This window comes from Zootoca vivipara, chromosome Z1 (genome assembly GCF_965207765.1).
Source record: "Zootoca vivipara chromosome Z1, rZooViv2.hap1.1, whole genome shotgun sequence".
NCBI classification, from domain to species: domain Eukaryota; kingdom Metazoa; phylum Chordata; class Lepidosauria; order Squamata; family Lacertidae; genus Zootoca; species Zootoca vivipara.
Window position 1 is genome coordinate 66,647,089 of NC_142583.1, and position 14,221 is coordinate 66,661,309.

A 14,221-nucleotide genomic window follows, 5' to 3' on the forward strand; every position below is an offset into this window, starting at 1 on the left:
CTGAAAAAAAATAACACTGTTTTTCCTCCCTCTCTATCCATTATATGCACTATGGCCTGGTTTGCACATTGTGCTAAAACAAAGCACACCTTAGCATGAGCGCATGAGAGAGCAGGCTCCAGGAAGAGGAGACTGCGGCTGCTTTGATCCTTTCTGTTTGCTGTGCTGTTGCTATGTGGGGCCTGAACCCAGGCTTTGTAATTGAAGGGTTAATTCTGTTGCCACTGTTAAAGCCTAGCCTAGAGGCGGGGTAGAAGTGTTGCTTAGCAACCACGCAGCATGGCATGATGGTTCCAAAGGCAGCATGTACCCTGATTGGCTGTGTAACTCTGAAGAAGTTTTCCCTCTGTATGTTTGACTGAATATCTCCTGACTATGTATAAACTTTTGTTTGTTTCCCCTCAAATTATACAGTGAGGTTGTTTACAGGGTTTTTGGTAAAGTTTTCTGAGGGTTCTTCCTCTTTGTGTACTCTGCCTGCATTTTTTAAACTGATTTTGCTAACAGGCTTGAGGGTCTACTCTTTCTAGGTTACCCACAAGCTAAAACCAAACCATGGCCTGTGTGGTTGTTTTTATGCCTCATGGTTTGTACGGGAGAGCTAACTCACGAGCCTGCTTCAGATGACACACTAAGCCCAGGGATGGCGAACCTGTGGCCCTCTGGATATTGTTGGACTTCAGCTCCCATTATCCCCAGGCAGGGATGATGGGGGTTGTAATCCAGCAACCTCTGGAGCCTCGCAGGACCCTGGTAAGCTAACTCACGGCTAAGTAGCAGGATGGCTGGGGAGAAGCAACACAACCGAAATGCCCTCTCTGGGAGGCTGCATCTTCAAGCTCAGCCATGCTTTGACTCAGCGGGATGTGCCAACCAAGCCTATGTACATGACAAAGGTGAACCATACTCTAGCATTTGCTTATAGAGATAAATTAGCAATACAATTCATATGGAGGTCAAATGTCCCACAGTAAAAAAAATATGCTGTAGACGTGTAAACTTTGGTGCCTCTGCTTGGTTGCCCCCTCCCACCCCTCAAAAGCAACATTTAATTTCTTTCCTTCGTTTATTTTTAATTAATCATACTTTCCACCCTCAAAAGCAGCCGACGTGCAATGTTAGGGGGTCTGGGTGGCAGAGAATGGCCAACCCACTCAGCTACTTGCTTCTTCTTCTTCTTCTTCTTACATCGGTGTGATTTTGGTGCTTCCCTTCAAAGTTTTTGGGGTGACCAAATGTTGGGAGGAGGAGGAGGAAGAAGAAGAGGAGGAACTGAGTGAAGAATGGATGTCACTGGAAAGTGAGCCAGCACTTTTCCCCCCAACACTTTTTTCTGCGGTTGACTTGTTGAAAGTTTTGTGTTAGAAGGGTTTGCATGCACCACCGTACTCCAAACAAAGCAAGGAGACACATTCTCCACTTTAGGTATCTCCCACCCCCTTTTTTTATTTCTAAGTTTCATCTTTCCACAGTGGAAGGCCTCGGAGGTTGCCGCCTGTCCGCTTGCTTCTCATTTTTCTTTGAGGGTCTATATGGAGAAAGGACGCCAGCTGAACTGCTGTTCTGTGTCACAGCTGGACCGATATCTAACAAGGCTGAGGATGTGTGGGTCGCAAGGTGCCCACTCGCGGTTGACAGTTGTAACGGCGTTGCAACCAGCCCGGAAGTCTTGTTCCTCGCTTGGCTTTGAACTCTCCGCTGAGGTGGACTGGCAACCCTTGCCCTTCCGTAGGTGTTGGGGATCAGGGCATGCCTGTCTTCTTCTGCCAAGGGCATCCTGCCCAAAGAACCACGCCTCTCAGAACGAGGAGGGACTGAAGACGTCGGAGAAGCCAAAGTCTTGGGGAGGTTGCCAGGGTTGGTCATCACGCCCTCTTCGGTCTCGGCAGCTTCGCTAAGGTAAGGTGGTGGGAGGGTGCTGCTACGTTTGCTGCAAGATTCACAGCAGAGCTTCTTGTAGCCCGGGATGGAGCAGTACCGGGAGAGCACTTCCATTTGGCAGAAGATAGATTTGTCTCCCAGGCATGGTTCGTCTGAAAGACAGAACCCAACAAGAGTCAAGAACATAAGGACACCAGAAGAGCCTGCTGGAGTCAATTCATTCATTCATTCATTCATTCATTCATTCATTCATTCATTCATTCATTCATTTTCTCTCTCTCTCTCTCATTTTTCACTTGTTGTTACACTTCAGCAGAAAACTTTGTTGCAAAATTCGTAGAACTCTAAAAAAACTGAAACATAACTGTGTTCTGATTTATTAGCCTAGGAATTGCAAATTGGGTTCGTTTGCTTTAAAATTCAAAATCCTTGAGTAACCTTAACACCAAGCTGCTTGGAAGAATTGTGTGCATGTGTATCTAATTTCCTTATGTCAATAACCATTTCTTCAACATCCACATTTGCATATACAACGCGATCTCATCTTAGAGTTCGATTCCAAGGGTTCTGCGTATACACAAAAACGTATATACCCAAACCCTTGGAACTGTCCCTGCGCAAACATCCTGGGGCTTCTGTGATCTCGCAGGAACACCCCACAACTGGGTTTTCCAAGCTCAAAAGGAGCTTTTAAGCTCTCTAACTTGCTCAACTCTCATCTCAGGAAGGGAGAGGAACACACTGTCAAACATACACACATATACATACACCATTCATTCATTCATCTGTTTAGGGAAGCTTTTAATCTTTAAGAAATCAGTGTATTTTAATATTTCTGTTGGAAGCCACCCAGAGTGGCTGGGGAAACCCAGCCAGATGGGCGGGGTATAAATAATAAATTATTATTATTATTATATCTTCTCTCTTCCTCTCTCTTGTACACAAACACCCAATTCAGATTTAATCTGAAGAAGGGAGAGCAACATCTTCTCAAACTCAATTTTAAAAAAGGAACATGGAGCTGGGTGGCTACTTCAGTGCTTTCTATACAGTACTTGCATCCTGCTTCCCTCTGATATTTCTCTGCTTGCCTGCATGCAGCTTACCATGGACTCAAAGAATTGTAGATTTGGAAGAGACCCCAGGGATCATCTAGTCCAGTGTTTCCCAAACCTGGGTCTCCAGCTGCTTTTGGACTACAGTTCCCATTATTCCTGACCACTGGTCCTGCTAGCTAGGGACGATGGGAGTTGTAGTCCAAAAGCAGCTGGGGACCCAAGTTTGGGAAACACTGATCTAGTCCAACCCCCTGCAATGCAGGAATTTGCAGCCGTCTCATACAAGGATCAAACTTGTGACCTGGGCATCATCAGCACCATGCTTTAACCAACTGAGCTATCCACCTGATCCCTTGATACCCCTATACTCTGTGTCCAGGCTGCTGAACCTCAGCTTTAAAACCTACACCCTGCTCAAGGCTGATTTCTCCCTTCCCACTGCAGCCGACCACAGGGGAAGAGGAAGAGAAGAACCACAGGCACACCAACAAAGGGATTGCCAAAAGGTGGGGCAAGAAGTGCACAAAATTGCTTGTGTTCCGTTTCTGGGTAACGGAATCCAGATGTACTAGAAAACTGGGTCTTGGCAGCAGGTGATAGATGAGAATCAAGAGAGGAGTTTCAGTGGTGCCGTCAGGGCAGGACTTTGGGACAGAAGACCAGAGACCCATTCAGCAGAATGAGCAGGAGAAGCGCTGATTGCAGCCAGAGTTGGGTACCACATTTGAAGTAAGTGAAATAAAGGCTGTGCACAGTTGGGTGAGAAGACCAATAAATCTGGAGTCTAAAATTACCTAAGGAGCTTATTCCTCTCCTGGCAGCCTGCTGGTAGCTCTTTCTGAAAGCTGATTTTACCCCTTACTTAACAACAGGTGGTGTTTTTTTTGGGGGGGGGGATTAATCAAGTGCTCTAAGCATCTGCCATGGGAGCCCCAGTTCTTGAAGCATCTACAGAAGGTGAGATTAGAGATGCATTAAAAAAAAATCCCACCTGAATACACGCTTATTTGCTTGGAAAAAACATTTACAATTATGCCTGCTGCTGTTGTGCTCAGAGACCAATTTCATATATGAGGATTATCCCTGGGCAGTCACCCATTCTGCAGACACTTTCATGTTTACCCCAAATGCACAGGTCTGTCTTGCTTCAAGAGCTGTCCCCTCTCTTGCTAGAACCTTATATTCACTAATCTGGGAGTAAATTCCACAGAACTCAGTATGGCTTATTAAGTATAAGTGATTTAATTCATGCAGAAATGAAAAAAAGTGTATTAATGAAGGTTTTAAATGGAAAATAGCTAAATCTGGAAATTAGCAAATACCCTTAACCGTCTTTCATTTATTTCATGAGGTTGTTCCAATTAGGGATGGTTGAATATGTCAATTTTTGTTTCCCTCCAGTTCTCATTTTTTCCACACGTACATTAAGCTCTCCACATTTCTGCACAGGTTTGCAATTTTAAAAATGTCATTGGGGAAATCCGCCAGTATTTCAGTGCAAATTTCTTCTTTGTTTGTATGCAATTTTGCCTAATACACACATTTTTGCAAGGCAAGCTTATGTGATATAATGCATTTCAATATGCTATTTTCACCAAATTTTATGCACCTGCATTTTTTAGGCACATTACTTAGCTAGATAACTTGCACTGCAAAATTTGTAGAAATTTGAAGTTTGAAGGATTGCTGTGCTTTGGTTTGCATACTCTTTCAGAAAGCGTTAGGTAGGTTCACCCTTAAATGAGTACAGAATCAAAATCCCGCCCCCATCCTTAGTGTATGTCATGGGCTGGTTGGATACAGAAATGGTGAAAGGCACCAGTTGGGGAAACCCCCTCCCCCCAAGGGAAGAAGGCTCAGAGCCCAGGGATTGGTGGTGGGATGACAATGAGTGGTCATAGGGAGAAGAGGGAGCAGACTGGGAAGGGGAGGTGTCAGGAGTTGATGAGCTAACAGGGTTTGCTTAGTGAGTACGGAGAGTCTGTGGCAGAGAGCAGTCCAGAATCAAAGGCAGAAGAGGAGGGGAACCAAGAAGCAGAGATAAGTCAGGCTGCTGAAGAAGTCAGGGAGTCTCCATCTCCTGCTGCCACCAGATGTCTTTCCCCCTGGTCTCTCAGAACCAGAAGAGGTATGAAGGGGGCACAGCAAAAACAGACAGGGTGAAGAAGTCTCAGGTTGCTGGGGAAGAGGAGGAGGGAGGAGGAGACTTAGGGAGTGGTGGGAAGGAGGGGGCCTTTAGTCCTCACAAATTGGGTCCTCCCTGCAAGAGAGGGCACGCGTTGTGGTGGGACCCGGCAACCAGGCCTAGGTGTTGGGGAGGGGACAATTGGAGCAGCCACAACACCCTGTTGGTGGTCCATCTGACAGGGTGCAATTGGGCTGAGGGCATGCCAATCAAAGAGTCAGATGGACCACTATTTAAGTGCTGCACGTGTCCGTAGAGAGCCTTCTTCTCCGGCTCAGTGCATCGGAACACCCGCCCACCTCTCCCTAATTTTAGGGCTTGTGCTTGACCTTGCTATGCTGTCGTGTGTTGCCTGTCTTTGGGACAGGGGCACGACAGGAATTTTCCCCATTTGGCTGATTGGCTGGTGCTGTGTAGCAAATTGTCACAACTTGTAAGGTTGGCGGATAGGCTCTGGTTCTTATTGATAGGGGTGGCAGGATTCCTAGCCATCACTATGCATGGGTATTCCTGTAAAAAGAATCCAAGGACTCATGGTTGGTCTTCCCCAAGCAGGGCTGTGCCCTGAGCCCTGAGTTCAGGGCTCATCTGGGGGAGGCATGCCTGCCTCTGTCCCAATTGTTCACCCAAGTCTGACTGATGGTTGCTAACCGTAGTCAGCGCGTCCTGCAATGCTGCAGGACAGGCATCCCCAAACTGCAGCCCTCCAGGTGTTTTGGCCTACAACTCCCATGATCCCTAGCTAACAGGACCAGTGATACTAGACCCCCATTCTATGATTCTATGGGGCCTGAACCCACAACCCTGAGAAAAAAAATCTTAAATTCTACTGAGCTATCCTGTCTGAGGGTTTCAGCACAAATATATTTATAGATAAAACATATTTGTGTGTGTTTGTGTTTCTTCTTTTTGAAATTGCTGCACTCCAATTAGAGTTGTTTTGTACAGGCAACGACTGATTTATCATACCTGGGAGTAAGCCTCCTTGAACTCAGTTGGATGCACTTTTGAGTAGACAGTATTTGATGGCATGGTTAATTTACCTGCAAAAATCAGGCCCTTTCCTAAGCCTTCCTGCTTATAAGTCATTGTAGTAGAACTCAGTTCCAAAATTGTATGTGTGTCAGAGGCACTGAAATTTGAATTGCGGAGCATTTGGCATACGGAAAAGCATTACGGAATTATAAACACAAAGACGTACAGAATGGATAGTAACTGTCTTTATCTAGTTCAAAGTCTGCCTTTTTATAGGAAACAACAAATATTCGCTTTTGGTCCTGTGTTTCTATTTATACTGAAGTTTTAACAGCTGTATGCCCAGCAACCTTTTTTGACAAGTGGAATTCATCTTTATACTGTGATCTCAGCCACCCACACCTGACTAACATATGGATGCAAACTCTCGCCCCTCCCAAAACGGTGCCAAGGTTGCATTTGCTAAAAAAAGTTACTGGAAAGTTTTCAAAGCATAAATTAGCTTTTCTTTTTTTCCATGCTGCATGTAAGAGTTCCCAGCATGCAGACTGGTTCTAACTGTGACTTCTCTAGACACTCTGCCTAAGCAACGTGCCTGATGGTGTTTCATGCACGAGGCAAAACACCTGGATGGTCCCATCCTCACCCTCAGTTTGTCCCTGGACAAAATCCTGGGGCAAACAAGACAGGGTTTTGGAAGGTCTGTAATATGATCTCTGCAGGGTTACAGCAAAGACTAGGGGTGTTCACCCATTAGTATTCATCTGCTTCTAGAGCTTCAAGAACCTTTTAATGAGGGTGAAAGAGGAGAGCGCAAAATATGGTCTGAAGCTCAACATCAAAAAAACCAAGATCATGGCCACCGGTCCCATCACCTCCTGGCAAATAGAAGGGGAAGAAATGGAGGCAGTGAGAGATTTTACTTTCTTGGGCTCCTTGATCACTGCAAATGGTGACAGCAGTCACGAAATTAAAAGACGCCTGCTTCTTGGGAGAAAAGCAATGACAAACCTAGACAGCATCTTAAAAAGCAGAGACATCACCTTGCCGACAAAGGTCCGTATAGTTAAAGCTATGGTTTTCCCAGTAGTGATGTATGGAAGTGAGAGCTGGACCATAAAGAAGGCTGATCGCCGAAGAATTGATGCTTTTGAATTATGGTGCTGGAGGAGACTCTTGAGAGTCCCATGGACTGCAAGAAGACCAAACCTATCCATTCTGAAGGAAATCAGCCCGGAGTCCTCACTGGAAGGACAGATCCTGAAGCTGAGGCTCCAATACTTTGGCCACCTCATGAGAAGAGAAGACTCCCTTGAAAAGACCCTGATGTTGGGAAAGATGGAGGGCACTAGGAGAAGGGGACGACAGAGGATGAGATGGTTGGACAGTGTTCTCGAAGCTATGAACATGAGTTTGACCAAACTGCGGGAGGCAGTGCAAGACAGGAGTGCCTGGCGTGCTCTGGTCCATGGGGTCACGAAGAGTCGGACACGACTAAATAACAACAACAGAGCTTCAAGAAGCTGACTGGTCTGTTTCAGAGCCACTCTTTGTTTTTTTCCAATTTGTCTCCTTTTTTGGGATGGACTTAGATCTATTAAAAATGAAGCCCGCTTCCCCCTTCCCATTCAACAATATCGGAAATCTAAAAACAGAAAGAACTCTTTTCTCTTTTCACAGAAGTGGATAAAACTTGCAGGCATAAGAGTCCGTCCCCAGTGGTTTAAGCCTGCCAAATTGTAGGCAGATTTATCCAGGCGTGTTCATGCAGAGCACCTTTACTTTTTATTTTTTTAAGGATAAAGGATTTTATTTTCTGATGGAATTAGAGAGAATCATAGAGTTGGAAGAGACCACAAGGGCCATCCAGTCCAACCCCCTGCCAAGCAGCAAACACCATCAAAGCATTCTTGGCATATGCCTGTCAAGCCTCCGCTTAAAGACCTCCAAAGAAGGAGACTCCACCACACTCCTTGGCAGCAAATTCCACTGCCGAACAGCTCTTACTGTCAGGAAGTTCTTCCTAATGTTTAGGTGGAATCTTCTTTCTTGTAGTTTGAATCCATTGCTCTGTGTCCGCTTCTCTGGAGCAGCAGAAAACAACCTTTCTCCCTCCTCTATATGACATCCTTTTATATATTTGAACATGGCTATCATATCACCCCTTAACCTTCTCTTCTCCAGGCTAAACATACCCAGCTCCCTAAGCCGTTCCTCATAAGGCATCGCTTCCAGGCCTTTGACCATTTTGGTTGCCCTCTTCTGGACACGTTCCAGCTTTTCAGTATCCTTCTTGAACTGTGGTGCCCAGAACTGTACACAGTACTCCAGGTGAGTACTTTGCGGGAATACTCACCTCTTCCAAGGAGACCGAGCCTGCTAAATTTCAGAAGAATAGCTGCAGTGGGTCTCTCACAAGGGTAAACTTTAATACTGGAGGGAGGGGAAATCATAATTCTAGTAGGTGGGGTGGGAAATGGAGCATGAGGCCCCAGGAAGGATGGGAGTGGTGAAAGTGTTACCATCCAGCAAGGATCATGTTTCCTAAGGGTCATTGGGAGGGGGCTTCTGCTTGTATTTTTGGGGAAACAGCTTCTTTTCCCTAGGAGAGATCTATCCATTAGCTTACGTTGGAGAAGGGGTGTAGGGGGAAGAAAAAGTGTGGCTCCCTAGGAGAGATTGAGGTGAGAGAATGATCAGCCTTCCAGCAAGGATCCTATTACCCAAAGACTCATAAGTGCAGTTGTAGCCTGTTTGAACCCCTTCACATGCATGAAACCATGTGAAACCATGGAATTATCCACTCAGATCTCATGATAACAACCATTGTTTGCTCCACCAACACAAAACAGCTATAGTAATTTCAGCAGGAGCACAACAAATCTGAGGCTGGAAACTTCTAAGATTATATCTAAACTACAGCAGCTGCTACCACTGAAGCACAAATCTTTGCACTGGGTTTCCAATATGCGGAGGGGCGCCAGAGATGTCTTGTTCTTCTTTTGCCAAATGTCACCCTTATGTTGTAGTTTCTGAACACTTTGTCACTTTGGCCTGATCTGCAACTTGCAACAGAATGAGGTAGTTGTAGAAAAATCCTAAAGTGATAGGGGAGGAAGGCTGTATCACTTCTGACCCTGATTGAGAAATGCCATTATTAGGATAAAAGATCCAAATTTCAAATAGAAGTGCTAGAAGGCAAAACAAAGCTTTTGGCAAAGATGTATGATTTGTTGTTGGAGTGGTATACAAAAGATGAGTTGACAAAAGAAGTGATGATTAAATGGGCAAAAGATTTGGGGCATAATATTGAATATGATGCGTGGTTGAAATTATGGAATCAAACTTTAAGATTTACAGCATGTACTGCCTTGAAAGAAAATGTATATAAGATGATGTACAGATGGTATTTAACTCCAGTTAAATTAGCTAAAATGTATAGAATGAGTGATAAAAGTTGCTGGAAATGTAAAGAGAAAGATGGTGAATTTTATCATATGTGGTGGACATGCGAAAAAGTTAAAAGATTTTGGGAAAGTTTATATAACGAATTGAAAAAGATGTTTAGATATACTTTTCCAAAAAAACCAGAAGCATTTTTGTTAGGAATAATAGGAGGAGAGATTAGAAAAGAAGATCAAACACTGTTTATGTATGCAACAACCGCGGCTAGGACTTTGTTAGCCCAAAAATGGAAATTACAGGAATTACCTACAATTGTGGAGTGGCAGATAAAAATGATGGACTATGCTGAACTTGCTAGATTGACATGCAAGATTCGTGACCAGGGGGAGACAAGGTTTCAAAAGGACTGGAGTAAATATGTGGACTATATGGAGAAAAACTGTAGATCATTAAAAACTCTCGCAGGATTAAAATAAACCTTACGAATTGACCAATATGTTAAAAAAGGAACTGCAAAAAAGGGAATTAACAAGAAACCCGCATGAAGGGAGGGGGGGAAGTCATAGCTCGGCGGAGCAAGGTAAAAGATGTGAATATAAGATTTTGTATAAAAGATTGGTTTTGTTAATTTGTTGAATTTGGAAAATTGGAATAAAATGTATTTTAAAAAAAGAGAGAAATGCCATTATTATTATGTTTTGTTTTGTTTTAAAAAAACACTGTTCCTAGGTTTTAAAAAATCCTATTACTTCAGGCTTCTGCTTCTCTGCTGTATGTGTAGACTGACAAGGTTTTAGTTGTCTGGTGAAATGCAATTCTAAACTACAGTGGTACCTTGGTACTTGAACGGCTTGGCTCCCAAACAAATCAGCTCCCGAATGCCACAAAACCAGAAGTGTTCCGGTTGCGAACATTTTTCGGAAGCCAAATGTCTGACCTAGCTTCCGCGGCTTCTGATTGAGTGCAGGAAGTTCCTGCAGCCAATCAGAAGCTGTGCCTTGGTTTTCAAACGGTTTTGGGAGTCGAACGGACATCCGGAACAGATTAAGTTCGAAAACCAAGGTCCCACTGTATTCACAAAGGTCCCCAAAGTCACCCCATCTTTTTGCCTGTTCAATAAACTATCGCATGCATTTCACGGTGGGGTTGATCGATCCAAGTATAGCAGTGCAAAGTTTTGTTTCATTTTCTTAAAAAAAGAGTCTACTTTTGAGCACATCAGTACCAACTCTGAGTTGCGTACTCAAAGGTTCCCGGGGTTGTGGGTTTTTTGGCCTTTTAGATGGACTACACATAATCTAGACATCCATTTCTTATTCACCAGGTTCCCACGGTAGAAAACCTTCTCCTTCTTACATTTGGTCGTGAGCCTCATTTTAGCTGAGGGAGGAAGAGGCAAGAGTGGTCTCGCAAAACTGTCCATGCCAGTTGGAAATAATCCTGGGGTGTTGTGCTGCCTGCCCCTTCTTTACTCTGAGCCAAAAATGAATATGGCTCCCTTATAATATTGTATTAGAAGCACTGTTCTTTCCGACAGGGCTTGAGAGATAAGGTGGAAATGCCATTTTATACCAAGGAAAAACTCCATGTGGTTCCACCTTCAGCTAACAGATACATCTCTGCTCCCCTCTAGTGTCTCTAGTGAATACAACAGGCCTCAGACTTTCGTAAAGTTTCATGTAAAAGCTGCTGTAGTTTACGAGCTGGCAATTTCTCAGTTGAATTGTTGCAACTCACTCTATGTGGGACTGCCTTTGAGAGCGGTTCGGAAGCTGCAGTTGGAAGCTCACCTCCCAAATGTAACACTGGCGTTGATTGCTCTGGCTGCCAAAATGTCAAAAAAAAAATCTTTCCAGTAGCACCTTAGAGACCAACTAAGTTTGTCATAGGTATGAGATTTCGTGCGCATGCACACTTATTCAGATACACTGGAAAATATCCATCAGATACTTCTTCAGATACATTGCCAAAATGCTACCGAGCTAAATTTAAAGTGCTTGTTTTGATCGCACTTTGGCTTCCACACTGCAACGTTTTCTCTTTTTCCCTATTGCATTTTCCCGATGGGAAAGAAGTTGGAGGAAATGAAATTAGCATTGCGGGAATACAGTGTTAGAGATTAGCCAGGCGCCAGGCGCATTTTGCAACTGGTCCAATTCCGACCACGTGGAGATCTCTGGATGCCAGGTTGGAGACTGGGGAAAGCAAATTGTCACTTAGAGAAGGATCTGAAATATTTTCCTCAAAGCTTGAGTTTGTTTTCTTCTGGATTGCTTTATTTGCTGTTTTAATGTGCTGTAAGGAAATCAGCCCTGAGTGCTCACTGGAAGGACAGATCGTGAAGCTGAGGCTCCAATACTTTGGCCACCTCATGAGAAGAGAAGACCCCCTGGAAAAGACCCTGATGTTGGGAAAGATGGAGGGCACAAGGAGAAGGGGACGACAGAGGATGAGATGGTTGGACAGTGTTCTCGAAGCTACCAACATGAGTCTGACCAAACTGCGGGAGGCAGTGCAAGACAGGAGTGCCTGGCGTGCTCTGGTCCACGGGGTCACGAAGAGTCAGACACGACTAAACAACAACAATGTGCTGTAAACTGCTTTGAGATTTGTTCTTTAAAATGCATAGTGGTGTAGAAATGATACTACTAATGAATAATACTAATATAAAGTCCTTGGCAGCTTGGGAAATAGATACCCGATAGACTGCCTGCTCTCTTATACATCTGCCCAGACATTGGACTGAGCTGATATGGCGAAGCTGATGTGTTTAATCAGGGGAAAATCTTTGTCAATATTTACTAAAGATCGGAAACTTTTCGCGTGGAAAATAAAATGAACTTAGGATATCTGGGTTTGAGGATTGAAGAAAATAATTGGTTTATAGAAAGTAGAGTTGTTGGAGTGGATGTCTTGAATAATTTTTTACGTATAGCCGAAAGACGAAGAATTGGAAGTTCTCTCTTTTTTTTCTTTCTACTTTCTTTTACTCCTTTTGGTTCATGTTTTTATTTAGATTAGTTTTTTAATCGTTGATAAAGAAAGCTATTGGATGTTTGATATTAACCTTGGTATATTTTATTTCAAACTTTAATCAAATTTATTGGGGTAAAAAAGGTCTGGGAAGCAAGCAATTCAGGGTTGTTGTTGCTTTAAGCCAGGCACCCCCAAACTTCGGTCCTCCAGATGTTTTGGACTACAATTCCCATCATCCCTGACCACTGGTCCTGTTAGCTAGGGATCATGGGAGTTGTAGGCCAAAACATCTGGAGGGCCACAGTTTGGGGATGCCTGTTTTAACCCTTCCCTGCCACTGTTTCCCCAGTGCAAATATCTCCCCTAGCAAGCTGGCTATATGCTCTGTGTTCCAAATCAGGGCTAGTGAACACAGTGACCTCTGGATGTTGTCAGACTTCAGTCCCCATTAGGCTGAGCCATCCTAGAGCCAGTGTCCATCAGTGATGGGAGTTGTAGTCCAACAACATCCAGCAGGCCCAATCACCTTTGTCTAATGCCACCTGTGGGATTTTCATAGCATGATACACAGAAATTGGAATATCTGTTCTGCATGAAACTGGAGCAGCTCTCAGAGCATTCCCCCAAATTCCAGATGTTGCCAGAATTCCAGAAACTGGAACGATCCAATCTTGACACAGTTAGGGCAACATTTTCCTTACCATTGCAGGGGGCAAGCTTGCAAACCCTCACGGATTCTGGCTTCTCTCCATTGCATTGGTCGCTGGCGCGGCATAAGACTTGCCTGGACTCTGTTCCTTCACCACAGGTCACAGAACACTATGGACAGAAAGCAACAAGGCACTATGGATAAGAGAAACCATGGAGACTTCCGCACACATACCCTTAACCAAATGAGGAAGGGAGTTGTACAGGTGGCTCCCATTGCTGCTGCTGGAGCTGGAAGGATGAAACTCTTTGAAAAGGTCAAAATCTGACCAGATTTGGGATTGTCCCCTTTCCTAATAAATGACACATTGCCAGGTTTAACAGCTACCTCCAGCTGCTCCACAGGTAAAGCCAGATGGTGGCACTGATGCAATGCTGTCTCTTGCCACCTTGTCCGGGTTAAACCAAAACCATTTGCCAAAATATGGACATGCATGACATTGCAAGCAGACCTTTAAAGGAAGGAGAAACATGCTTCATGTGTGCTCTGTTAACTCAACCATTCATTTGCTAGTAACCTCAGCCTTCCCAATTCTCCTTCTACCCTGCCATTAGCCAGTGTTCAATTGGAAACTACCATTTCTGGCCTGTGCTATGCTGCAAAACAGTCATGCACGTTGATGGGCTCTATAACCACACCAGGGGCGTAGGAAGAGGGGGGCGACGGGAGCATGCCGCCCCCGGCAGCGCAATCCCGGTAGGGTGCCAACGCGACTGTCCCTGCCCCCAAAACACACGCCACGCCCATGCGGGCGGTGCACCACACCCCCAAAACGTGCGCCACGCCCCTGCAGGTGGTGCGCCACGCCCCAGAACACGCGCCACACCCATGCAGGCAGCGCGCTCCGCCCGCGGGATGCGCGCCAGCCCCGCCCCCGCCTGCTCTCTGCCCCCACTGCCGGAGCGTGAAGCTCCGCCACTGAACCACACTACCCCTGAGCCAAAATCTGTCCCTCAGTCTCTCAAAAGTTTTCTTCCTCTGCAGAAGAAGCTTCCATTTTACTGCCTCATTCTCAGAACACTTGAGATTTTG

The 14,221-nt window shown here is 44.9% G+C and overlaps 1 protein-coding gene across 1 annotated transcript in view; it reads right to left on the bottom strand.

Moving 5' to 3' along the window:
• Positions 1 to 1,052: 1,052 nt before the first annotated feature.
• ADAMTS3 (ADAM metallopeptidase with thrombospondin type 1 motif 3) overlaps positions 1,053 to 14,221 on the bottom strand; it is a 141,220-nt gene continuing 128,051 nt past the window's right edge. Inside the window, exons 21-22 of the mRNA XM_035103109.3 lie at positions 13,182 to 13,299; positions 1,053 to 2,033 (exon numbers count right to left, since the gene is read on the bottom strand). Coding sequence (XP_034959000.3) covers positions 1,459 to 2,033; positions 13,182 to 13,299 — 693 coding nt within the window. The 3' untranslated portion in view covers positions 1,053 to 1,458. The remainder of the gene's footprint in view (positions 2,034 to 13,181; positions 13,300 to 14,221) is intronic.